Source organism: Cydia fagiglandana, chromosome 25 (genome assembly GCF_963556715.1).
Source record: "Cydia fagiglandana chromosome 25, ilCydFagi1.1, whole genome shotgun sequence".
Taxonomy (NCBI): Eukaryota; Metazoa; Arthropoda; class Insecta; order Lepidoptera; family Tortricidae; genus Cydia; species Cydia fagiglandana.
Genome location: NC_085956.1, coordinates 2,987,664 through 3,013,337, shown reverse-complemented (window position 1 = coordinate 3,013,337; position 25,674 = coordinate 2,987,664). Strand labels below are relative to the sequence as shown.

Sequence of the window (25,674 nt, the reverse complement as noted above, 5' to 3'; positions counted from 1 at the left end):
CAAAATGGTCATCATTTTCGAAATCGGCACTCCCTAAAACCTATAAATCGACACCCATCTCGACTTTTATGACAAAGTGTTTGGCTACCATCTGCATGCAAGACATTTCTATTATTTTTACGTACAAAAATGGCCCCCTGTCAACTTCCAACCGAGATTTAATCGATAATTTATTCGATTAATGTTCAGATTAATTCAATTTCAATCTATGTCAGGTCGACTAAACTAATCGTGATTAAAATTTGAGGATTAACTTTTTTCATTCCATTAATTAGTCGACTAAACAGTTAATCTATTAAGTCCCATCTCTGACCACGTCATTTTTACACTTTGAGAATATCTGAAAACAAATGAACACAAGGAGCCATTTTGCAAATCCAGTAACTTTGTTATTACTTTTGACAGCACCTGTCATGTGTCTACACAGAGTCTACACAAAGTCGAAACATTTGCGACTACTTTGTGACTGCAATATTTCTCAGCCTTAAACCATATTTATACATCATAATTAACAAGTTTCGTAGTATGTAAAGCGTTATTTCTGTTATTTAAGTATAGTATACGCATCGAAGTACTAAAAATGCATCAAATAATATATTTATGAACACAAGCACTGAGAAGTAAACAATTTCATTTCCGGCTAAACTAAAACAATGTGGTGGCGCGTTGATTATATTACACTTAGTTTATCAAATCACTCGAGCAGTTTAATTCCCCATAATAATTTAAGTCCTATTGTAATATAAATGCAAACAATATATAATTACGTCTTGTAATCCGTTTTAGAGATGGCGTATTAATGTCACTTATTTTTATTTAAGCATTTTTCCATCTGACAGTTTCCATTTGACAGGAACAAAATGAACGAATGAACGAATGATTTTGGCATAAAGTAGTCGCAAACCCGAAACAATGTGTGCACACGGCGACCACACTTTATGTCACTTTGTGTCATGTGTCGACCCTTCCCCATTTCTGGTAACTGTGTCGACACGGCGACGACTCTGCGACTGGAATTGTGACCGAAACAGACGGTGTCGACACAAGATGTGTCTACACCGCGTCGTAACGGCGACTGGAAATGGTTGTATGGGCTCTCTACGAGGCATCCTCAGGAGCTGTTGACGGTCTGACGTCCGGCAACGGAATGACATGACGTGTCCAGAATGGTCGGCCATATTTATACCTTGACCACTCCCCCTACTGTGCAAAAGTGAGTGAGATGGAAAAATTCGTAATAACGGCGATGACGCAACATTCAATGGTTCGTTAAGAATCATGCCCCTATTGTTGTACCTAATTATTTCCAGTTGTTCCAGAACACCCAAACGCAATCCCTTCTCGCAAACATGCAAAACATCAAAAGAATGATTCTCAGATAAAGTGTGGCCTGTATCTAAAAGTGCTTTGCAAAATTGGATTTTTCTGGATGGTTATGTCTATATGACGCAACATGCTCTTTATATCTAGTAGTGAAATTACGGCCCGTTTGCCCCACACACACTTTATTACAATCGTCACAGGTAAGCTTATAACTCCGCTCCCGTATGGCTTAGTATGTGTCTGTTCAAACTGCCCTTTTGCGAGAACCGTTTTTTGCAGATACCGCAAGAATAAGGCTTAGCTCCAGTATGGCTTAGTATGTGTGTGTGCAAATGGCCTTTTTGCTCGAACCATTTTTTGGCAGATTTCGCAAGAATAAGGCTTCGCTCCAGTATGGCTTAGTATCCCTAGCCCTATTGCGCGAAACGTGTTTTGCACATACCACTAGAATATGGCTTCGCTCCAGTATGGCTTCGTAAGTGTCTGTTCAAACTGCCCTTATGCGCCAACCGTTTTTTGCAGATTTCGCAAGAATAAGGCTTCGGTCCAGTATGGCTTCGTATGTGTGTGTTTAAATTGCCCTTTAACGCGAACCGTTTGTTGCAGATTTCGCAAGAATAAGGCTTCGCTCCAGTATGGATTCGTATGTGTGTGTTCAAATTGAACTTTCGCGCGAACCGTTTTTTGCAGATTTCGCAAGAATAAGGCTTCGCTCCAGTATGGCTTAGTATGTGTCTGTTCAAACTGCTCCTTTGCGCGAACCGTTTTTTGCAAATTTCGCAAGAATAAGGCTTCGCTCCAGTATGGCTTATTATGTGTGTTTTCAAACTGCCCTTATGCGCGAACCGTTTTTTGCAGATTTCGCAAGAATAAGGCTCCGCTCCAGTATGGCTTAGTATGTGTGTGTTCAAATTGCTCTTATGCGCGAACCGTTGTTTGCAGATTTCGCAAGAATAAGGCTTCGCTCCAGTATGGCTTCGTATGTGTGTGTTCAAATTGCCCTTTAACGCGAACCGTTTTTTGCAGATTTCGCAAGAATAAGGCTCCGCTCCAGTATGGCTTCGTATGTGTATGTTCAAATAGCTCTTTTGCGCGAACCGTTTTTTGCAGATTTCGCAAGAATAAGGCTTCGCTCCAGTATGGCTTAGTACGTGTATGTTCAAATAGCCCTTTTGCACGAACCGTTTTTTGCAGATTTCGCAAGAATAAGGCTTCGCTCCAGTATGGCTTCGTATGTGTGTGTTCAAACTGCTCTTATGCGCGAACCGTTTTTTGCAGATTTCGCAAGAATAAGGCTTCGCTCCAGTATGGCTTATTATGTGTGTTTTCAAACTGCTCTTATGCACGAACCGTTTTTTGCAGATTTCGCAAAAATAAGGCTTCGCTCCAGTATGGCTTAGTATGTGTTTGCTCAAAGAATCTTGTTCCGAATACTTCTTATCACACATCTTGGAGGAGAACGGTTTTTCACCAGTGTGATACCAATTATGTCTCGTTAAATGAGAAGCTCGTGTATACCGCTTTCCACATATTCCACATGCGTATGGCGTCTCGTTTGTATGTGTTCGTTTGTGCGCTTTGAATTTCCAGACACTTGCAAACTTCATATTACACAGCGTGCACGTATATATCGTCCCGCCTGTGTGAGTTCGCTTATGAATTCGAAATTTTTCCCATTGCCTAAAATGTTCCTTACAAATTTCACACGTAATACCCGTGTGGGTAACTTTGTGTATATTTAAAAACTGTATGTTCGAAAACTGTTTTTTACATATTTCGCACATGTATGGTTTTTCACCTGTATGAACTTTTTTATGTTTGTTTAATAGTCGCACATCCTGAAACTGCTTGTTACACGGTTCGCCCGAATATAGCTTTACACCAGTATGAAAACGTTCATGAATTTTCAAACAACCAGAAGTTTTAAAACGTTTTTCACATATTTTACACGAATAAGGCCTTTTGTCTGTGTGAATTCGTTCATGTGTAATCAAATACATTTTTTGTGTAAATTGTATTCCACATGTCTCGCAGGAATATGTTTTCTTACCTTCTTTATTACATTCATAGACCGTTGGCTCTGGTTTTATTATTTTAGAACTTGTTTGCGTGTGCGTGTTTTGTATATGACGAATCAAGTCATATTTGCGGCGAAATGTTTTTCTGCAAGTGTCACACACATATTCATCTATATCTGAGTTTTCATTCAAGATATTTATGCTTACTTTGTATTGTGAATTATTTGGCTCAATCGATCCGGCGTTAGTAGGTACATGTATATGGATTACAACATGTTTCATTAAACCCGCCTTCAAAGCGAACTTTTTGCCACAAAGATCGCATATAAACATCCTCTTACAGTCTCTAGCATATATATTTTCATTATCATTGTCTGTGCCACTAGTTGTTGTACGATTGTTAATGATACAGTCTCTAGCATATATGCTTTCAGTATCAGATTCCGTGTCAGTACGAGTAGTGTCGTTGCCGGCGAGCGCCTCGTGGTGTTGGAGGTGTTCGAGCCGCACGCAGCAGTCTCGGAGCGCGAGCGGAGAGTCTCCACTAAGGACGCGCTCCTGTAACGGCCTTTCTTCAAACACTGAAACCACATTGTTAAGTCATCGGTTAATTAACTCCGTAGGTATAAGTAAAGTTTAAGGAAAACACGTGCCTCGGAAATCAAGAAAAAGTTATGCTCGAATAGATGGCGCCACAGCTTTGGCCTATACTCGTGTATATGGCTTTGGCGACACCGATGGATATTTAACAACATATCAGTGAAAAAACATGGGTCAGTCATTACATATGGCATTCTAAAAAAATAAAATCATTTACCCATATAATGTTTTTGATAATTTTATACAATATTTTCGTTTTAGTTTTTATCCTGCGTCGATAGATGGCAGTAAATTTACTGGGACTACAAAATATAAAACAAAGCCGCTTCCCACTGTCTGTCTGTCCCTGTATGCTTAGATCTTTAAAACTACGCAACGGATTTCGATGCGGTTTTTTTAATAGATAGAGTGATTCAGGAGGAAGGTTTGTGTATAATTTGTTAACCCATCCGAAGCATGGGCGGGTCGCTAGGTACCACTATATGAGGCCTGCTTGCAGCCATTTTTGAATTTTATCAAGAACTTACCGTAATCAGCGACAACAGGCCGGCTGCCTTCTTGCTGCACACTAGACGTGTGAATGTGGGTCATGACATGCTTCAATAAATCAGAGTTCAGAGAAAACTTCTTGCCACAAAGATCACACACCGGTTCAGTCACTCTCTCACAGTCAACTTTAGTGTACATTTCTTCTTCAGAATAAGGTTCACTGTCAGTGTGAGTGGTGTCTTGTATGGTGTGCTTGGCAGGGGCTCCGTAGTGGAGGCGCTCGAGCCTCACGCAGCAGTCCTTCAGTGCCGGCTGTGAGGTATGCTCCTGAGACTCCTGCAGGCAACCATCCTCGTCAGCTAGCGCCCAGTCTGCTCAGAATAAAACCATGAAGTTAGAAGACTGACTGAAGACTAGGTTGATTCGTGTAAGAACACAAATCAACCTAGTCCCTGTTAGGCCTGTGTACAGTCGCCACCAGATATATCGGACAATAGAGGCGTGTTCGGATATTTGTCAGCGTCTTGATGAGCGCTCCGATATGTCTGATGCCGACTGTACTAGACAAAAATAGATAAACAGATACATATACGTATATAGTTACATAACAGATGATTTTCAGGAACAAATATTCATGTTTAAATTTTTTTAATATATTTACATAATTGGTTTAAGCCAAAAAATTTGGTTAACCACACAATATTTTTGGCTTAAGTTAGTATGACCAGAGATATATATAACTCCGTATAAGATAAATAAAGTCTAAGAAAAAAACGTGCCTCGGACGGCCAAGGAAAAGTCGTTCTCGAATAGATGGCGCCATTACCTTTTTACTATTTTCGGCTAGGTGGCGGTAACGACACCGTTTGGTATTTGACAATTTTAACACATATCAGTGAAAGAACATGGGTCAGTAGGGAACAATAAAAATTAAGAATCATTTATCCGTAAACATATTTTGATTATTTTATACATTTTCAATTTTATTTTAAGTTTTAATCGTGTGTCGATAGATGGCAGTAAATGTACCGTGACTACAAAATTGACAATGACAGGACCCCCCTATACTATCTATTCTTTTTGGTATGACTTATAGACTGGTCATATTTTTCATCAAAACGATTTCGACTGGCAAAGCATATTACTTTTTGGCAACCGAGTTTTTTAACCTAATTAGACCCCGCTGAATCCGAATTTGCCGGTTGCTCGATCGAAATCTTGACCGGAAGTGAGATATTTGACATTAAAGGTCCCTTTTTTTAGTTTTTCGTAAATAACTCTTAAACGGAGGCGCATAGCAAAAAATCTTCTATTACATAAGTAATCTGCATAAAATTGCCTACAAGAAAGATTTAATACAATTTTTCGCTAGGATCAATATTCAAAGAGATATTAACGCGGGAAATTTAATTATAATCACTTCTAAGGTCCCTTTTTTTAGTTTTTCGTAAATAACTCATAAACGGTGGCCAATATCAAAAAATGTTGTTCAACGATAATAATTTACACAAAATTTCGAACAAAACAGATTCAGTACACTTTTCGCAGGGATCAATATTTAAGAAGATAATAAAGAGGGAAAGTTCTAGTATAATGAATTCTAAGTTTCCTTGTTTTTATTTATTCGTTAATAATTTGAAAAGTATGACTCATAGCAAACAAAATCTTATACCTAAATAATAAACATAAAATTTCCTACAAGAAACATGTAGAACACTTTTCGCTAGGATCAATATTTAAAAAGACAAAACAGCGGGTAAGTTAATTATAAATGATTTTAAAGTCCCTTTTTAGTTATTTGTAAATAACTCGTAAACGGTGTCCCATAACAGAATAGGTTTTTAAAAATAAATTATCTACATAAAATTCCCTCAAAAAAACATCTGGAACACTTTTCTCTAGGATCAATATTTAAAGCGATATTAATGGAAGAAAGTTAATTACAATCAGTTCACAGGTCACTTTTTATTAGTTTTTCGTAAATAACTCGTAAACGGTGGCCCTTTGCAAAATAATATTCTACATGAATATTAAACATAAAATTGTACACAAAAAAGGTTCTGTACACTTTTTCGCTACGATCAATATTTAAAGAGGTATTAAAGGGGGTAAGTTCAATAATCAATAATAATGAATTTCCAAGTCCCTATTTTCAGGTTTTCGTAAATGACTCGTAAACGGATAAATGGGGGGGGGGGGGAATGGTCATTGTTTGGCTATGGGGGGGGGGGTGCTTTATCTCCGAAACTACTGGGTTTACGTATAGATGACAGGAAAACCTATTAGAAATGTGCAGTCAAGCGCGAGTCGCACATTACTTAGTTTTTGAACCGACCCCTACGGGTTTTTTAATGGCAATTCACTCGCGTTTCACATATAAAGAATACGTTGTTGAAATTTGGGTAATGTACGGAACCCTTGCAACGCGAGTCCGACTCGCGCTTGGCCGGTTTTTTCCTTTTGAGGTACGGAACCCTAAAAACTAAAAAGAAGTGACCTGTGAATTGATCGTAATCAACTTTCTTTCTTTAATATCGTTTCAAATATTTCATCATCATCATCATCATTTCAGCCTATATACGTCCCACTGCTGAGCACAGGCCTCCTCTCATGCGCGAGAGGGCTTGGGCTATAGTCCCCACGCTAGCCCAATGCGGATTGGGGACTTCACATACACCTTTGAATTTCTTCGCAGATGTATGCAGGTTTCCTCACGATGTTTTCCTTCACCGAAAAGCTAGTGGTAAATATCAAATGATATTTCGTACATAAGTTCCGAAAAACTCATTGGTACGAGCCAGGATTTGAACCCGCGACCTCCGGATTGAAAGTCAGACGTCATATCCACTCGGCCACCACTTGCTCCAAATATTTATCCCACAGGAAAGTGTTCATTATGTTTTCGTAGAAAATTTTATGCCGATTTTTTATTTACAAGAACTTTAAGGACTTATTTTGCTATGAGCCTTATTTTACGAGTCATTTACGAAAACCTAAAAATATGGACCTGGAAATTGATTATAATTAACTTACACCCTTTAATACCTCTTTAAATATTGAACGTAGCAAAAAAGTGTACAGAACCTTTTTGTGGACAATTTTATGTTTAATATTTATGTAGAATATTATTTTGCAAAGGGCCACCGTTTACGAGTTACTTACGAAAAACTAATGAAAAGTGACCAGTGAACTGATTGTAATTAACTTTCTTCCATTAATATCGCTTTAAATATTGATCCTAGAGAAAAGTGTTCCAGATGTTTTTTTGAGGGAATTTTATGTAGATAATTTATTTTTAAAAACCTATTCTGTTATGGGACACCGTTTACGAGTTATTTACAAATAACTAAAAAGGGACTTTAAAATCATTTATAATTAACTTACCCGCTGTTTTGTCTTTTTAAATATTGATCCTAGCGAAAAGTGTTCTACATGTTTCTTGTAGGAAATTTTATGTTTATTATTTAGGTATAAGATTTTGTTTGCTATGAGTCATACTTTTCAAATTATTAACGAATAAATAAAAACAAGGAAACTTAGAATTCATTGTACTAGAACTTTCCCTCTTTATTATCTTCTTAAATATTGATCCCTGCGAAAAGTGTACTGAATCTGTTTTGTTCAAAATTTTGTGTAAATTATTATCGTTGAACAACATTTTTTGATATTGGCCACCGTTTATGAGTTATTTACGAAAAACTAAAAAAAGGGACCTTAGAAGTGATTATAATTAAATTTCCCGCGTTAATATCTCTTTGAATATTGATCCTAGCGAAAAATTGTATTAAATCTTTCTTGTAGGCAATTTTATGCAGATTACTTATGTAATAGAAGATTTTTTGCTATGCGCCTCCGTTTAAGAGTTATTTACGAAAAACTAAAAAAAGGGACCTTTAATGTCAAATATCTCACTTCCGGTCATGATTTCGATCGAGCAACCGGCAAATTCGGATTCAGCGGGGTCTAATTAGGTTAAAAAACCCGGTTGCCAAAAAGTAATATGATTTGCCAGTCGAATCAAGAAGGAGAGCGATTTTGAATTTTTATGTCTAGTCTATTATGACTTACGACAGAACATATTCGATTAAATAACTGGTATTGACATTTGTTATAAAAATAGGTATTACCTTTTTAGCGGTTCTTGAAAAATTTTAGTATTGACTATCTCACAAATACATACAACTCAGGATAACTTACCGAGGGCTACCAGAGAAACATCTGGCCGATGTGGATGCTCCGGCCCCAGCACTAACTCATCCTTTACGACGTGGTCAGCGTATAGGTCTGCCAGCATGGCCGCCTCACTCATTCCATACTCTACGCTCTCTGACAATGAAGGCTCTTCCTTCACATGCTCTGATCCGAGCACAAACTCATCCTTTACATCATGGTCAGTATCCACAACAGCCAGCATGGTTGACTCGCTCATGCCAGTCATGCCACACTCCATGCCGTCTGAACACAGTGCCTCCTCCTTTAGCTCATCAGCGAGCTTTTCTGCCTCGCTTACACCATAGCCTGTGCTGTCGGAACATAAGGGTTTGTGTTCGGTGCATAGGCTAGCCGGCATAGCTGCCTTACTCGTGCTGCATTCCTCACTCTCCGAGCATGAGGACTCCTCTTTAATTTGTTCCGCACACTGTGTCTCCATCTGACAGTCAGAATGCTGCATATAGTCTGTCTCCTCCTTAATGTGCACTGCCAAGTTAAAAAGCATTTAAATTAGACGAGTAAGTATTACATTTCTGCCCAAAAATATGTATACTTGTAAAATTTCGGAAACAAGGTTAAAATTGAAATTGAAGATTTTATTTCATAGTTTGTTACAAGTAAAACTAATTATGTTAGCTAAGGTCTCCATTTCAGCTTGGGCAAAAATGGTTTCTTATGTACAGTTCTCCTCTACAGGTCGCATTTCTCAACAGATTTTTGTGAAATTTTGTGAGCAGGTTGGATGATTAAATAAATTTCTGAAATAAGTAAATAATATATGCAAAAAGTTATAAATTAAAATTAAAAACTACAACTAACTACAATAACTAAATTTATAAATAAAAAACCGGCCCCATGATTAAATAGAATTTATTTGTTTATTCAGTTTTTGGAATCATTTCAAAATAGCGGAGCCATACATTTATTCCGTTTTAAGTTACGCTCGCGAGGTCTACAGCTCACAGTATTTCCAACAACAACCTTGATGAAACAAGAAATAAATATATTATGAAATATCTGGGAGACCGAGCTATGCTAAGAGTTATTCTCTTGTCGGTGGAGTATCTTCCAGCATTTCCTATCTTGCACCAGCTCATTGACTCTTTGATAGGACACAACCCCTACTGTTTCTTTCACTTGTTCTAAAAAGCTGCCTCTGGGTTTTCTTCTACCCCTTTTGCGTCCTATCCCCCCTCCAGGACAGTTTTAAAGAAGTGGTTGTGTCATATTAAGTATCCAATCATAAAAACATACAAATGTCAAAAATGCGCGTTTTCACAGAATTAAGACCTAAGTAGATCAATTTTTTGTTCCCGAAAACCATGAGGGTTAGCAAATTGCATTGAAATTGTTAGAGCCGTTTTGGAAATTCCCGAAATATACATAGAAATACATAAGAATTGCTTGTTTAAAGGTGTAAGATGTACCTGGACTTTTAAATTGGTCCCCATACTGCAAAGAGGATTGACATCCTGTAATAACTTGCTCTCTGTCTGGTGGACATGCAAATTTCGTGGGAACACATCCTGGTTTCATGTTCACTTGTGATACCCGACCCCTTCACATGATACCGCATGTAATTTTCCATATCATTTAGCAAATGAAAAGAACAAAAATATGTAGTTGTAGTAGATATGAGCGCCGATTGGCATTTAGCCGGCGGCGGCGCGCCGGTCAAAATCGGTCGGCGGCGGCGGCGAATCGGCGGCGTGGCCTTGAAACACCTTTGATTAATGAAGAAATAATTCAAACCGAAATTTTACCGAAAAAACATGTTTTTGCTGTAACAAAGTTATAAAATAAGTGGATTTTTCAATTTCAAGGATAATTTATTGAATAAACGTACGAAAATAGTTTAATATCAGTAAGTATAAACACTCGCATAAACGGTATAGCGCTGCATCAGAGCCGGTCTTAATCTTGGTGAGGCCCTGGCCGGAAGATCTTTGCGAGGCCCTTATCTCTTGTGCTAACTAAACAGTAGCGGATTGACTGTATCATCAGGAAAACGTCTGGTCGATATTCTAAAGAGCCGAAGTGAGGAAAATCAAGCTTTGTCGTTAACCAAAATCAACCCAACAAAACCGATTTATGTCTAAAGGTCAGTGGCGGTACTTCCATACAAGCCCAAAAGCCGGGCTTGCCTTAGTTGCCTTACCGAAATTACGTAGTGTAAGATCAATAATCCATACCTATAGATTATTTTTAAACCGCGCGCCAAATGAACCCGTATTATTAAATTCAAGCCACAGCGCGCGGACCGCGGCGCCAGCCGCTAGCGTGTTGCAAAATTTTGCCGTGGCGCCTCCTCCGCGCGAAAGAAATCAGGCGTAGGATGAATATATCTGCTGAGAATTTAGCTATCCTGCTCGCACTCGTCGGATTGCGGTTGCAAGCCGACGAGTGCGAGGTTGCTTTTTCGTCCCGCTCTAGGCGGTCTAAGCCTACAAACGCCATAGAACGATGTAATTATTTGTTGGTATGTATAGCAATTTTATAAGGCGATTTAAGCCGAGCTTTTGGTGTGAAGTTAGCTGCATAAGTTCACACGGGCACGCGTTTACTTCAAGTGTATCTAGACACGCGGCAGCGTGTCAAGCCAAGTTCAAGCAAAGGAACTGGCTAGCCAGCGCCGAGTGTAATATTACACGAACCACTTGGTGCCACTTTTGACCCTTCTATAACTCAAAACATCTTTGACGTAAACACATAAAACTACGTGTGTTTAATTATATCCATAAGGATATCTAGAAGCCCAAATTTCATGAAGCTAGCTCAAACGGTTATAAAGGTATGAAGGTCAAAAAGTCGTAAATTTTAAGACTGACTTATGACTTATAGTACCTAAACCTAACCTACTTCCAGATGACCTAGAAGGATGAAATTTGGAATCCAGCTTGGTTATTGTGTGTAACCGTAGGAAAAAATCTAAAAATAAAATAAAGTTATAAAATAGGGGGGGTCCCCATACAAAAAAACCACTTTTTATTGGGACTGACATATAAGTACCTAAACCTAACCTACTTCCAGATGACCTAGAAGGATGAAATTTGGAATCCAGCTCGGTTATTGTGTGTAACCGTAGGAAAAAATCTAAAAATAAAATAAAATTTAAAAATAGGGGGGGTCCCCATACAAAAAAATATTTTTTTATTGTAGCGTTGGAACCGTTACAAGCAGATATTTGAAACTACCCCAATATATGTATTATTATATTTGCTATATTAAAATAAAGTTTAGTCAAAAAATAAGTGGTGTCCCCATACAAAAAACTTTTAATACGCAACCGGCCAACGGTGTGTCGTCGGCGGCGCGCGGTACCACATAATTATACAAAGAACAGAAGTAAAAACCATACAGCGGAAACACAAGAAAAAACATTAAATCTCAATACCTGCCTAGTTTTCTTTACAAAAAGTATTGATATCCCACCAAAAACATAAATGTAAAAAAGGAGAGCCAAGTTCAATACAAAAATTATGCTTGGCTGTGGGGCTCGCCGCAAAAAGAATGGAGATCTAAATGAGTGCCACTGCCAAGTTCTATGCAAAATCCAAATATGTATTTATAGGAACAAAATAACATTATAAACAAGTATTAAACTCTATTTCTTTGCTTTATTGGATACCTATAACAATTGCTGTTATTTAAAAAAATATGAGATCTTAAAGTAGGTTAGATTTGGCTTGGGCAGGTTTTATCAGAATTACAATATATATAAAATGATTGATATAATGAAAACTGGCCAAGCCAAATCTAACCTACTTTAAGATCTCACATTTTTTTAAATAACAGCAATTGTTATAGGTATCCAATAAAGCAAAGAAATAGAGTTTAATACTTGTTTATAATGTTATTTTGTTCCTATAAATACATATTTGGATTTTGCATAGAACTTGGCAGTGGCACTCATTTAGATCTCCATTCTTTTTGCGGCGAGCCCCACAGCCAAGCATAATTTTTGTATTGAACTTGGCTCTCCTTTTTTACATTTATGTTTTTGGTGGTTATTATTTAGTCGAGTCGAAAGTAACGAAAGGTCAATTTATTTAAGTGAATTTGAATTAAGTAGTGAATGTGGATTTGTTCGTTTGTTGTGACGTTTATAAGTGTTAACAATGGATAAAGTTGTTCCTTGTGATGGTATGAGATGCGTCCACGTATTACTCAACGAAAGCAAGGTAAAATCGTTAAACTTTGTAGAAAAACGGGATATATATCATTTCCGCGTGAAAACCAACACCCGACTTGTGTATACTCAGATAAGTTAGTCGCATTAAGAGAAAATTATGTACGGCCGTTTACAAAACACAAGGATTGTTGGTTTACTCCTATTAAGGCGTAATTAGAGTGACAGAGAAAGAAGCATGCAATTTGCAAATTTCAGTGTACGCGGTAGGCCCTCTGATCATCATCATCATCATCATATCAGCCAGAGGACGTCCACTGCTGGACATAGGCCTCCCCCAAAGAGTGCCACAATGACCGGTCTTGCGCCACCCGCATCCAGCGGACTCCCGCGACCTTCACCAGGTCATCAGTCCACCTTGTGGGCCCTCTGATATGTTTGTAAAATTCTATCTAGTAGTTATGGTAGTACCTAGTATGCCCTGTGCTGTGCGCTATGATAGCTCGCCGCGATACGCTAGCAAATTCATTTGAGTCCAACGAGTGAGATTGGACATTTATTACGAAAACATATCTTTCGGCTTGCCTTACTCCGAAACCCTAGGCACGCCACTGCTAAAGGTGAGGCTCGAGGCCGAGCTCCACCTAGCACCGAAGACCACATTCCGACGCCTTCCCATGTGAGCATGCGAGGCCAGAGACTGAGCTGCTGGTATTAAGAAGACAGCTTAGAATCGAACGCCAATTGTGAGCTTGGCTGACGGCCGAATGCCTGGAGCGCCGATTGCGGCGCGCTTCTGTGCAAGGCCGAAGACCAAGCTGCAAGAGAGCAGAGCTTAGAAGTGAACTAGTGGTCCAGTGTAAGCAAGTCCGAAAGCCGATAAAGACCGAGACCATAATGTTAAAAACTTGGAGATGCAGGCGCATTCGTGCGAGGCCAAAGTCCGTGCTGCAGTGGAGCTAAGAATCGGACAAAAACCAGTGACCAAACATTTTAAATGCTAGGCCGAAAGCTCCAAACAGAGCCGAAAACTTGGTGGTTCAGATAGCGGCATACTTTCCATGCGAGCCATGCGAGGCTAAAGATCGAGCTTCGAGAGAGCAAAGTTTGAAATTTGAACAATGGCCAAGTTTAAATGAGAGCCGTTTCTGTTTCCGACGCCCTTCCTTTGGACGTGAAAACGCTTAATATCTGAAATTAACCCCTTTTTATACATTTCAAAAACATTCAGCCATGCTTGCAATGGTTAATTTCGCGGTGAATGACGGATTACCTAACCAGCTGGCAATATTTGTAATTTCGTTGTCCTACGACTAGTAGCGCGGTTACCAGACAGAAAAGTTTGAATTTACCTACCTTTTGAATGTCTATTAGCTATTCAGAGTGGCGCCGTTAAAGATCTAAACTAGATAAAATCTCATTCTGAAAGTAGTAGTATCTAACAAGGTCACGCCGATGCCACGCCGATAGCGCAGCGTCGGCGGCGGCGGCGCGCCGGCGCGGCGCTCATATCTAAGTTGTAGTAGTCAAAGGTCGGCAAGGGTGCGCTATAGTGTGTCAAAGGACTGTCTCATTTCAAATATAGACTGAGAGAATCATACTATCTTTGTCTTAAACTAGTACCCAAAAGGATGAGTATAGTTTTTTTGGTTCCTATTTATTGACAATTGGTTTGACCAACTATATTTGCCTTATAATATGACGTAAGGCATGTCAAATTATAAGGTAAATATAAATCCCATCAAAAACATAAATGTAAAAAAGGAGAGCCAAGTTCAATACAAAAATTATGCTTGGCTGTGGGGTTCGCCGCAAAAAGAATGGAGATTTAAATGAGTGCCAAGTTCTATGCAAAATCCAAATATGTATTTATAGGAACAAAATAACATTATAAACAAGTATTAAACTCTATTTCTTTGCTTTATTGGATACCTATAACAATTGCTGTTATTTAAAAAAAATGCGAGATCTTAAAGCAGGTTAGATTTGACTTGGCCAGTTTTCATTACATCAGTCATTTTATAAAGTTATTCAACATATATATTTTGTAATTCTGATAAAAACTGGCCAAGCCAAATCTAACCTACTTTAAGATCTCACATTTTTTTTAAATAACAGCAATTGTTATAGGTATCCAATAAAGCAAAGAAATAGAGTTTAATACTTGTTTATAATGTTATTTTGTTCCTATAAATACATATTTGGATTTTGCATAGAACTTGGCACTCATTTAAATCTCCATTCTTTTTGCGGCGAACCCCACAGCCAAGCATAATTTTTGTATTGAACTTGGCTCTCCTTTTTTACATTTATGTTTTTGATGGGATATCAATACTTTTTGTAAAGAAAACTAGGCAGGTATTGAGATTTAATGTTTTTTCTTGTGTTTTCGCTGCATGTTTTTTACTTCTGTTCTTTGTATTAATTATGTGGTGCCGCGCGCCGCCAACGACACACCGTTGGCCGGTTGTTTAGCGCGTATTACAGGTTTTTTGTATGGGGACCCCCCCTATTTTTTAACTTTTTTATTTTTAGATTTTTTCCTACGCTTACACACAATTACCGAGCTGGATTCCAAATTTCATCCTTCTAGGTCATCTGGAAGTAGGTTAGGTTTAGGTACTATATGTCAGTCACAATAAAAAAGAAATTTGTATGGGAACCCCCCCTATTTATTAACTTTTTTTTTGTTTTTAGATTTTTTCCTACGCTTACACACAATAACCGAGCTGGATTCCAAATTTCATCCTTCTAGGTCATCTGGAAGTAGGTTAGGTTTAGGTACTTATATGTCAGTCACAATAAAAAATGGTTTTTTTTGTATGGGGACCCCCCCTATTTTATAACTTTTTTTAATTTTTAGATTTTTTCCTACGCTTTCACACAATAACTGAGCTGGATTCCAAATTTCATCCTTCTAGGTCATCTGGAAGTAGGTTAGGTTTAGGTACTATAGGTATGTCAGTCAGTCTTAAAATTTACGACTTTTTGACCTTCATATCTTTATAACCGTTTGAGCTAGCTTCATGAAATTTGGGCTTCTAGATGTCCTTATGGATATAATTAAACACACGTAGTTTTATGTGTTTACGTTAAAGATGTTTTGAGTTATAGAAGGGTCAAAAGTGGCACCAAGTGGTTCGTGTAATATTACACTTGGCGCTGGCTAGCCAGTTCCTTTGCTTGAACTTGGCTTGACACGCTGCCGCGTGTCTAGATAGATGGTAAATAGCTCACCCTCTCCAACCTCTGGTAACTAGTAGTCCATTGAAATGATAGCTAAGACCAAAACAGGCATAACCTAATAAATGGCCTAAGTATTTCATTTTAAAATAAAGATTTTGAGTAATGTACGATTCCCACCGACTGGGCAGAGTCGGGCAGCGCTGGAGCGCATTTTCAGTGTGCCTAAATATTATGTGGGTAAGGCAGAAGCGATTGAGTCCGTCTGGACGCGTCCGCGAGTAGCGGACCGGCTTGCGGCCGTACAAATGTGAAATGCGCTTCGACTGCGCCCGTTCGGTGGGAATCGTACTTAATACGGCATCTCATTCATTAAACAATACTTACATCAAAGTGATCTTCACAAAACGTGCACAAAACACACTGAAATATGAAACCTAACCTACAGGTCTATGACAAAACAATATTGTGGAAGTTTGACATTCTTGACAATGATTTTTTTTTATTTGTCCTTCTAGACAGGTTAAGACCATAGGCCAAACTGCCTCGTCTTCGGTAGGATTAAAAGTGATAACACACTATCGCACCGCATCGCGTAAAGTAGAGTCCAGAGGAGATGGGCAAATCGACCGATTTGATTAGGAAATAATTGACGCCAATCTCATCTAGCGTCCACACAAATTTAATCACCAATTTGCATTCCATAGATACTAATTCAATTTTTGAGTCCGCACCTGCTGATTTGATCGGACAATTTCATCAGATTGGCGAAAAATTGTCTCGGGACTCCACTTTACGACGATCGGCCATTTCTCGGTAACTCTCGGTCAAAGAATATAATAGTGGTAACAGACTATCGCACCGCACCAAGGTCATTGTGCGACGCACCCATAAGTAAGAGCGAGAAAGCGATATCTCGTCCTCGCTCTTACTTATCGGTTAATCTATTATAGTATCTTAACTAAATCTGGCCTGGCATGAGGGGTGGGGGGAAATGACCGAACGGGATAGTCTTATGTATCTTTCAGTAGGAGTAGCAGCGACAGCGCTATTATTGTTTGTCCTTTTCACAGTCTCACATTTTTTGTTATTTCCCACCGTAACTTTAGAAAGTATACCTGGTCAAGCAGATCTTGTCAGTAGAAAAAGGCGGCAAATTTGAAAAAGTAGGCGCGAAGGGATAGCGTCTTAAGAAAATTTGAATTTCGCGCCTTTTTCTACTGACCAGATTTGCTTGACCATCTTTATTATAGTGGGCAACAAATAAATTCGACCAATCATAGTGTCGCATTGCCTATGTTGAGTCCCTCACGGAGGCACGCGTATACCAATTTTATTCTATCCTACCTTCTATGCTCTCGGTTGTCTTCCTTGGACGTTGATGCTACAGATAAAATTATGTGACGTGGTCCTACAGACATACTTTCGTATTTTGTTGTTTTAAATCTCTGATTGAGTTTACTAGTAGTTCGCCCCGAACTGTGAACTCGCGGTTCGCCAAAAAGATCAATTGAATGCAGTGCTACTTAGTCCGAGATGGGCATTTCGTAATTGATTCCTGATTCCACGATTACCTACTTGAAATTACTTTGTAAACTTTTAAATTATGACATAGTGCATGGCAGCCAGTTTGGAATTCATAAAGGTCATCATTTTCGAAATCGGGGCCCCCTAAAACCTATAAAATGACATCCATGATGACTTTTATGACATAGTGCATGGCCGCCATGTTGGATTCCAAAATGGTCATCATTTTCAAAATCTGCGCCCCCTAAAACCTATAAAATGACATCCATGACGACTTTTATGACAAAGTGCATGGCCGCCATGTTGGATTCCAAAATGGGCATCATTTTCGAAATCTGCGCCCCCCAAAACCTATAAAACGACACCCATGACGACTTTTACGACATAGTGCATGGCCGCCATCTTGAATTCCAAAATGGTCATCAAGTCATCATTTTCGAAATCTGCGCCCCCCCAAAACCTATAAAACGACACCCATGACGACTTTTATGACAAAGTGCATGGCCGCCATTTTGGAATCCAAAATGGTCATCATTTTCGAAATCTGCGCCCCCCAAAACCTATAAAACGACATCCATGACCACTTTTATGACATAGAGCATGGCCGCCATTTTGAAATCGTAAATGGGCATCATTTTCGAAATCTGCGCCCCCCAAAACCTATAAAACGACACCCATGACGACTTTTACGACATAGTGCATGGCCGCCATCTTGAATTCCAAAATGGTCATCAAGTCATCATTTTCGAAATCTGCGCCCCCCAAAACCTATAAAACGACACCCATGACGACTTTTATGACAAAGTGCATGGCCGCCATTTTGGAATCCAAAATGGTCATCATTTTCGAAATCTGCGCCCCCCAAAACCTATAAAACGACAACCATGACCACTTTTATGACATAGTGCATGGCCGCCATTTTGAAATCGTAAATGGTCATCATTTTCGAAATCTGTGCCCCCTAAAACCTATAAAACGACTTTTATGACATAGTGCATGGCCGCCATCTCGGATTCCAATATGGTCATCGTTTTCGAAATCTGCGCCTACAAAACCTATAAAACGACATCCATGACGACTTTTATGACATAGTGCATGGCCGCCATGTTGGTTTCCAAAATGGTCATCAATTTCGAAATCTGCGCCCCCTAAAACCTATAAAACGACATCCATGACGACTTTTATGACATAGTGCATGGCCGCCATTTTGGAATCCAAAATGGTCATCATTTTCGAAATCTGCGCCCCCCAAAACCTAAAAAACGACATCCATGACGACTTTTATGACAAAGTGCATAGCCGCCATGTTGGATTCCAAAATGGTCATCATTTTCGAAATCTGCGCCCCCTAAAGCCTATAAAACGACATCCATGACGACTTTTATGACATAGTGCATGGCCGCCATCTTGAATTCCAAAATAGTCATCATTTTTGAAAAAACCCTAAAATTAAAAAGACAATATTATAAATGTGTAACAAACCGAGCACTTTCATTTGATACCTAACTCGACCATTATGGTAAGAAAGTATGATACTTTCTTTGAATAAAAGCGACCAGAATAGCTAGACCCCTCACAAATGGCTTTTTAGCATTTTAAGCTCTTCTACCTCAATAACCTCTTGTTCTAGCCTGCTCAAAATTTAATGACTAAAATATAATGCCCTCAACTACACGTTTACTCAATTTAATTTAAATTAGAACAAATTTACTTAAGTTCTTGAGTATCAAACTATCTTCTGACAGTTCAGCTTAAAAACATCGAAATGCCGGGACGTGCCGCTAGCCAGCCGCGTGATCCAAGTCGAATGTAAGAACTTCGCAACGCTTCGCTCGCTCGTTCGATTATACATGGTGAAGCAAATATTGTCAGTAGAACAAGGCGGCAAATTTAAAAAATGGAAAACCCGGGCAAGTGCGAGTCGGACTCGCGCACGAAGGGTTCCGTACCATAAAGCAAAAAAAAAAAACAAAAAAAAGCAAAAAGAAAACGGTCACCCATCCAAGTACTGACCACTCCCGACGTTACGTTGCTTAACTTTGGTCAAAAATCACGTTTGTTGTATGGGAGCCCCATTTAAATCTTTATTTTATTCTGTTTTTAGTATTTGTTGTTATAGCGGCAACAGAAATACATCATCTGTGAAAATTTCAACTGTCTAGCTATCACGGTTCGTGAGATACAGCCTGGTGACAGACGGACGGACGGACGGACGGACGGGCGGACAGCGAAGTCTTAGTAATATGGTCCCGTATTACCCTTTGGGTACGGAACCCTAAAAATGTAGGCGCGACGGGTTATCTTCCCATAGAAAATTTGAATTTCGCGCCTTTTTCTACTAACAAGATTTGCTTGACCAGCTATACCTACAATATTCAGATTAAGTTTCACGGCTTCGGCAAACATTGCCATTCGTCCAGGGAATGGCTGCCAAGGAGGGCCAAAAGATGAAATGGCGAAGGCGATAGGTACAATGGCGTAAAACAAAAATACAAAACTGATAGCAGGTTATGGAGCCCATCATAGTAGGAGATCCCACATATATGGTCGACCTTCACCAATCTGTGTGACGGATGAAACTATGAAAATATGAAAGAAAATGTATTTCAGAACATAAATAAATAGGGTTGCCTAAAGAAATATGGTCAAGGATATTTTTAATAAATTTTTGAATAAAAAATTTTTTTTCGGCCAATTTCACCGATTTGTCTGACGAACGAAACAAATTTCAATGGAAAGTATACAACTTGTACAACATAAATCATCTAGGTTGCCTATCTTTTTCCGGTCACTATTATGTGGTTGCCGTGTTTAAAGAGGTGTCTAATAAAGATGTTTTTTAAAACCTTATTTTTAATAAAGCCCTAAAAATTTAGTTATAATGAATTCATTAATTAATTTAATTTGCGGAATACGGGTTACATAGGGTTGGTATAAACATACTGTTTACAAGTTCTCCATATTCTACTTAGACAAGCATGCAAAAAATAATCTGTATTTTGGTGGATTGTTAGTATATTAATGATCCAACAAGATACAGAGACTTAGTCTATTTACAAGTCTTATCCTACAACATACCATTATTATATACATTTTACATTAAAAAACTCATTATTGGTATACAAATATCTAAGTCACATATCCAGGCATACAAACTCGTTTTAAACTGATTAAGAGGTAGATTTTTAGATGGTGTTTAGAAAAAATGTATTATAACAATTCGGAACACTTTGCCATTCCGCAATGAAGCAATAATGTAAATATAGATAAAAAGTTCTGTAAATATAGTTGTAAGGTTATTTAATTTGTATGTCTGTAATAGGTTGAAAATGGAGACACTGTCTATAAAATAAGATCATTTATGTATACCCATTTCTTTACAAATAAATATTTCATTTCATTTCATTTCAAGGAACGCTTTGCCAGTTTCAATTCCTCAAAGGAGGCCAGTGGTTAATACCAAACTCGAAACAGCACCGTTAAAAAAACATTAGGGGTCATTGACCTGTCCCAGTGAATTGAGGTAGTGTGCGTGAACTGCGTTTGTGTGTAATGAGATAATTTGACAGAATCTGAAAATTTACCCTCCTCTACCCCCTCTTAAGATAATATAATAATTGCTTGTTGCTACTTGCTAGGCCGACATGAATAGAGTATATTTGAAGTTAAAGTTGAAGTCAATAATAACCACGCTATGGCGTGGTCCCACCGGGACCAGGAAACACGGGAAGCCGAAAGAAAGGTGGACCGATGAAATAGTGGCTACAGCGGGCAGGGACTGGCCACAGAAGGCCAAGGATAGAAAAACTTGGCGAAAACTGGAGAAGGCGCTCAGCCAAACAGGGCCCAGGGGGGCGATTTTTGAAGTTCGACCACTTGATTTCGCGTATTTCGTTCAATAATATCTCCACTACATTGCATTTAAATTCTACTAATATAATTTAAAACGAGTGGTCAATACCACTTGACTCCCAATTTCTATCGGTCGTATTTCAAAAATTAGCATTTCGCCCTTTTCCACCGATTTCCGTGTGACGAAATCGAGCGAAATTCGAAAACGAACGAAACTCGAAATTCAAAAATCTGCCCCCTGGGGTCTTTACGAACAAACTTTTTTAAAACATACTTAATGATATTCCATACAACATACTTTAATTTCGTAGAGAATAGGGAATATTACGCCAAACAGCGTAGGTGGCGTCGCTCCCACAATAAGTCAAAATCTAACGGACTACCGCAAACGAAGAGAGTCGAAATGTTGTTATCTAACCTCTAAGAGTGATAGAGACCACTCTTGCATATTCGAGTGATAAAGAGGCAGGTAGCTGAAGTTCGATTTCGCGTTTCCCGGTAGGCCCTTTGTAAACAAACCGCCTTGATGTATCAATGTCATATTTGATTAATGGTTGTCTGTGAAAACTTGTCAAAAACAGTTTAAGGTACAGTATGTATAAGTTACTCTATGGTATACTTAAGTCACTAGTGCTGCACTCTGGCGGCAAAACATTGCAGTAATACTCCCTATTAGTAAAGGCTTTTTATTTTATTTTATCTATTTATTTATTTTAAATGTACTCTAAACGTGGCGAGTGCTAAAAGTTCATTTAACGTACATCGCATATTATGGTTTTTTAAATTCTTAAAATATCTGATCTTAAGCAAGAATAGTAGCAGCAGAAGCAGCAGTATGGCTTAGTATGTGTTTGTTCAAATAGCCCTTTTGCGTGAACCATTTTTTGCAGATACCGCAAGAATAAGGCTTCGCTCCAGTATGGGTTAGTATGTGTGTATTCAAATTGCTCTTTTGCGCGAACCGTTTGTTGCAGATTTCGCAAGAATAAGGCTTCGCTCCAGTATGGCTTATTATGTGTGTTTTCAAACTGCTCTTATGCGCCAACCGTTTTTTGCAGATTTCGCAAGAATAAGGCTTCGCTCCAGTATGGCTTATTATGTGTGTTTTCAAACTGCTCTTATGCGCGAACCGTTTTTTGCAGATTTTGCAAGCATAAGGCTCCGCTCCAGTATGGCTTAGTATGTGTGTTTTTAAACTGCCCTTGTGTGCGAACCGCTTTTTGCAGAATTCGCAGGAATAAGGCTTCGCTCCAGTATGGCTTCGTATGTGTGTATTCAAATTGAACTTTAGCGCGAACCGTTTGTTGCAGATTTCGCAAGAATAAGGCTTCGCTCCAGTATGGCTTAGTATGTGTGTGTTCAAACTGCACTTATGCGCGAACCGTTTTTTGCAGATTTCGCAAGAATAAGGCTTCGCTCCAGTATGGCTTCGTATGTGTGTGTTCAAATTGCACTTATGCGCGAACCGTTTTTTGCAGATTTCGCAAGAATAAGGCTTCGCTCCAGTATGGCTTATTACGTGTGTTTTCAAATTGCCCTTTTGCGCAAACCGTTTTTTGCAGATTTCGCAAGAATAAGGCTTCGCTCCAGTATGGCTTCGTATGTGTGTGTTCAAATTGCACTTATGCGCGAACCGTTTTTTGCAGATTTCGCAAGAATAAGGCTTCGCTCCAGTATGGCTTATTACGTGTGTTTTCAAATTGCCCTTTTTCGCGAACCGTTTTTTGCAGATTTTGCAAGCATAAGGCTCCGCTCCAGTATGGCTTAGTATGTGTTTGTTCAAATAGCCCTTATCCGCGAACCGTTTTTTGCAGACATAGCAAGAATAAGGCTTCACTCTAGTATGGCTTAGTATGTGTTTGCTCAAAGAATCTTGTTCCGAATATTTCTTATCACACATCTTGCAGGAGAACGGTTTTTCACCAGTGTGATACCGATTATGTCTCGTTAAATGAGAAGCTCGTGTATACCGCTTTCCACATATTCCACATGCGTATGGCGTCTCGTTTGTATGTGTCCGATTGTGCGCATTGAATTTCCAGACACTTGCAAACTTCATATTACACACCGCGCACGTATATATCGTCCCGCCTGTGTGAGTTCGCTTATGAATTCGAAATTTTTCCCATAGCCTAAAATGTTCCTTACAAATTTCACACGTAATACCCGTGTGGGTAACTTTGTGTATATTTAAAAACTGTATGCTCGAAAACTGTTTTTTACATATTTCGCACATGTATGGTTTTTCACCTGTATGAACTTTTTTATGTTTGTTTAATAGTCGCACATCCTGAAACTGCTTGTTACACGGTTCGCCCGAATATAGCTTTACACCAGTATGAATACGTTCATGAATTTTCAAACAACCAGAAGTTTTAAAACGTTTTTCACATGTTTTACACGAATAAGGCCTTTTGTCTGTGTGAATTCGTTTATGTGTAATCAAATACATTTTTTGTGTAAATTGTATTCCACATGTGGCGCAGGAATATGTTTTCTTACCTTCTTTATTACATTCATAGACCGTTGGCTCTGGTTTTATTATTTTAGAACTTGTTTGCGTGTGCGTGTTTTGTATATGGCGAATCAAGTCATATTTGCGGCGAAATGTTTTTCTGCAAGTGTCACACACATATTCATCTATATCTGAATTTTCATTCAAGATATTTATGCTTACTTTGTATTGTGAATTATTTGGCTCAATCGATCCAGCGTTAGTAGGTACATGTATATGGATTACAACATGTTTCATTAAACCCGCCTTCAAAGCGAACTTTTTGCCACAAAGATCGCATATAAACATCCTCTTACAGTCTCTAGCATATATATTTTCATTATCATTGTCTGTGCCACTAGTTGTTGTACGATTGTTAATGATACAGTGTCTAGTATATATGTTTTCAGTATCAGATTCCGTGTCAGTATGTGTTATGTCGTTGCCGGCGAGCGCCTCGTGGTGTTGGAGGTGTTCGAGCCGCACGCAGCAGTCTCGGAGCGCGAGCGGAGAGTCTCCACTAAGGACGCGCTCCTCTAACGGCTTTTCTTCAAATACTGAAACCACATTGTAAAGTCATAACTCCGTATAAGTAACGTCTAAGGAAAAAACGTGCCTCGGAAACCAAGAAAAAGTTATGCTCGAATAGATGGCGCCACACCTTAGGCCTTTACTGATGTAGATGGCGTTGGTGACGCCGATGGATATTTAACAACATATCAGTGAAAGAACATGGGTCAGTTATATGGCGTTATAAAAAAATTAAAAATCATTTATCAATATAATCTTTTCGATACTTTTATACATTTTCATTTCAGTTTTAATCATGTGTCGATAGATGGCAGTAAATTTACTGTAACTACAAAATATAAAACAAAGCCGCTTCCCGCTGTCTGTCTGTCCCTATGTATGCTCAGATCTTTAAAACTACGCAACGGAATTTGATGCGGTTTTTTTAAATAGATAGAGTGATTCAAGAGGAAGGTTTGTGTATAATTTGTTAACCCGTCCGAAGCCGGGGCGGGTCGCTAGGTATCACTATATGAGGCCTGCTGCAGCCATTTTTGAATTTTATCAAGAACTCACCATAGTCAGCGACAACAGGCCGGCTGCCTTCTTGCTCCACACTAGACGTATGAATGTGAGTCATGACATGCTTCAATAAATCAGACTTTAGAGAAAACTTCTTGCCACAAAGATCACACACCGGTTCAGTCACACTCTCACAGTCAACTTTAGTGTACATTTCATCTTCAGAATACGGTTCACTGTCAGTGCGAGTGGTGTCTTGTATGGTGTGCTTGGCAGGGGCTCCGTAGTGGAGGCGCTCGAGCCTCACGCAGCAGTCCTTCAGTGCCGGCTGTGAGGTATGCTCCTGAGACTCCTGCAGGCAACCATCCTCGTCAGCTAGCGCCCAGTCTGCTCAGAATAAAACCATGAAGTTAGAAGACTGACTGAAGACTAGGTTGATTCGTGTAAGAACACAAATCAACCTAGTCCCTGTTAGGCCTGTGTACAGTCGCCACCAGATATATCGGACAATAGAGGCGTGTTCGGATATTTGTCAGCGTCTTGATGAGCGCTCCGATATGTCTGATGCCGACTGTACTAGACAAAAATAGATAAACAGATACATATACGTATATAGTTACATAACAGATGATTTTCAGGAACAAATATTCATGTTTAAATTTTTTTAATATATTTACATAATTGGTTTAAGCCAAAAAATTTGGTTAACCACACAATATTTTTGGCTTAAGTTAGTATGACTTATGACTTACGACAGAACATATTCGGATTAAATAACTGGTATTGACATTTGTTATAAAAATATTACCTTTTTA

General features: G+C 38.8%; 2 protein-coding genes across 2 annotated transcripts; both read right to left on the bottom strand.

Annotated features, from left to right (window-relative positions):
- Window positions 1–1,206: 1,206 nt before the first annotated feature.
- LOC134676737 (zinc finger protein 260-like) lies at window positions 1,207–9,147 on the bottom strand. The gene is made up of 4 exons (XM_063535121.1): window positions 8,628–9,147; window positions 4,469–4,801; window positions 3,683–3,922; window positions 1,207–2,962 (listed from the first exon to the last, which is right to left on the bottom strand). The coding sequence occupies exons 1-4, from the start codon at window positions 9,145–9,147 to the stop codon at window positions 1,737–1,739; spliced, it is 2,319 nt and encodes a 772-aa protein (XP_063391191.1). The 3' UTR covers window positions 1,207–1,736.
- A 12,912-nt stretch (window positions 9,148–22,059) lies between these two features.
- Window positions 22,060–24,289, bottom strand: LOC134676972 (gastrula zinc finger protein XlCGF57.1-like). The gene has a single exon (XM_063535348.1). It carries the CDS (start codon window positions 24,134–24,136, stop codon window positions 22,136–22,138), a length of 2,001 nt encoding a protein of 666 aa, XP_063391418.1. The 5' UTR covers window positions 24,137–24,289; the 3' UTR covers window positions 22,060–22,135.
- Window positions 24,290–25,674: the final 1,385 nt, after the last annotated feature.

Excerpts from the sequence above, each read along its gene's own strand:
- LOC134676737 (XM_063535121.1), bottom strand. The coding sequence starts at position 9,147 with ATGCTTTTTAACTTGGCAGTGCACATTAAGGAGGAGACAGACTATATG. Across the intron at positions 3,923-4,468 it reads GCCTGTTGTCGCTGATTACG|TGTTTGAAGAAAGGCCGTTA; the intron begins GTAAGTTCTTGA and ends ATGTGGTTTCAG. Across the intron at positions 2,963-3,682 it reads AAATATATATGCTAGAGACT|GCGGGACGATATATACGTGC; the intron begins GTAAGAGGATGT and ends GAACTCACACAG.
- LOC134676972 (XM_063535348.1), bottom strand. The coding sequence starts at position 24,136 with ATGTTTATATGCGATCTTTGTGGCAAAAAGTTCGCTTTGAAGGCGGGT.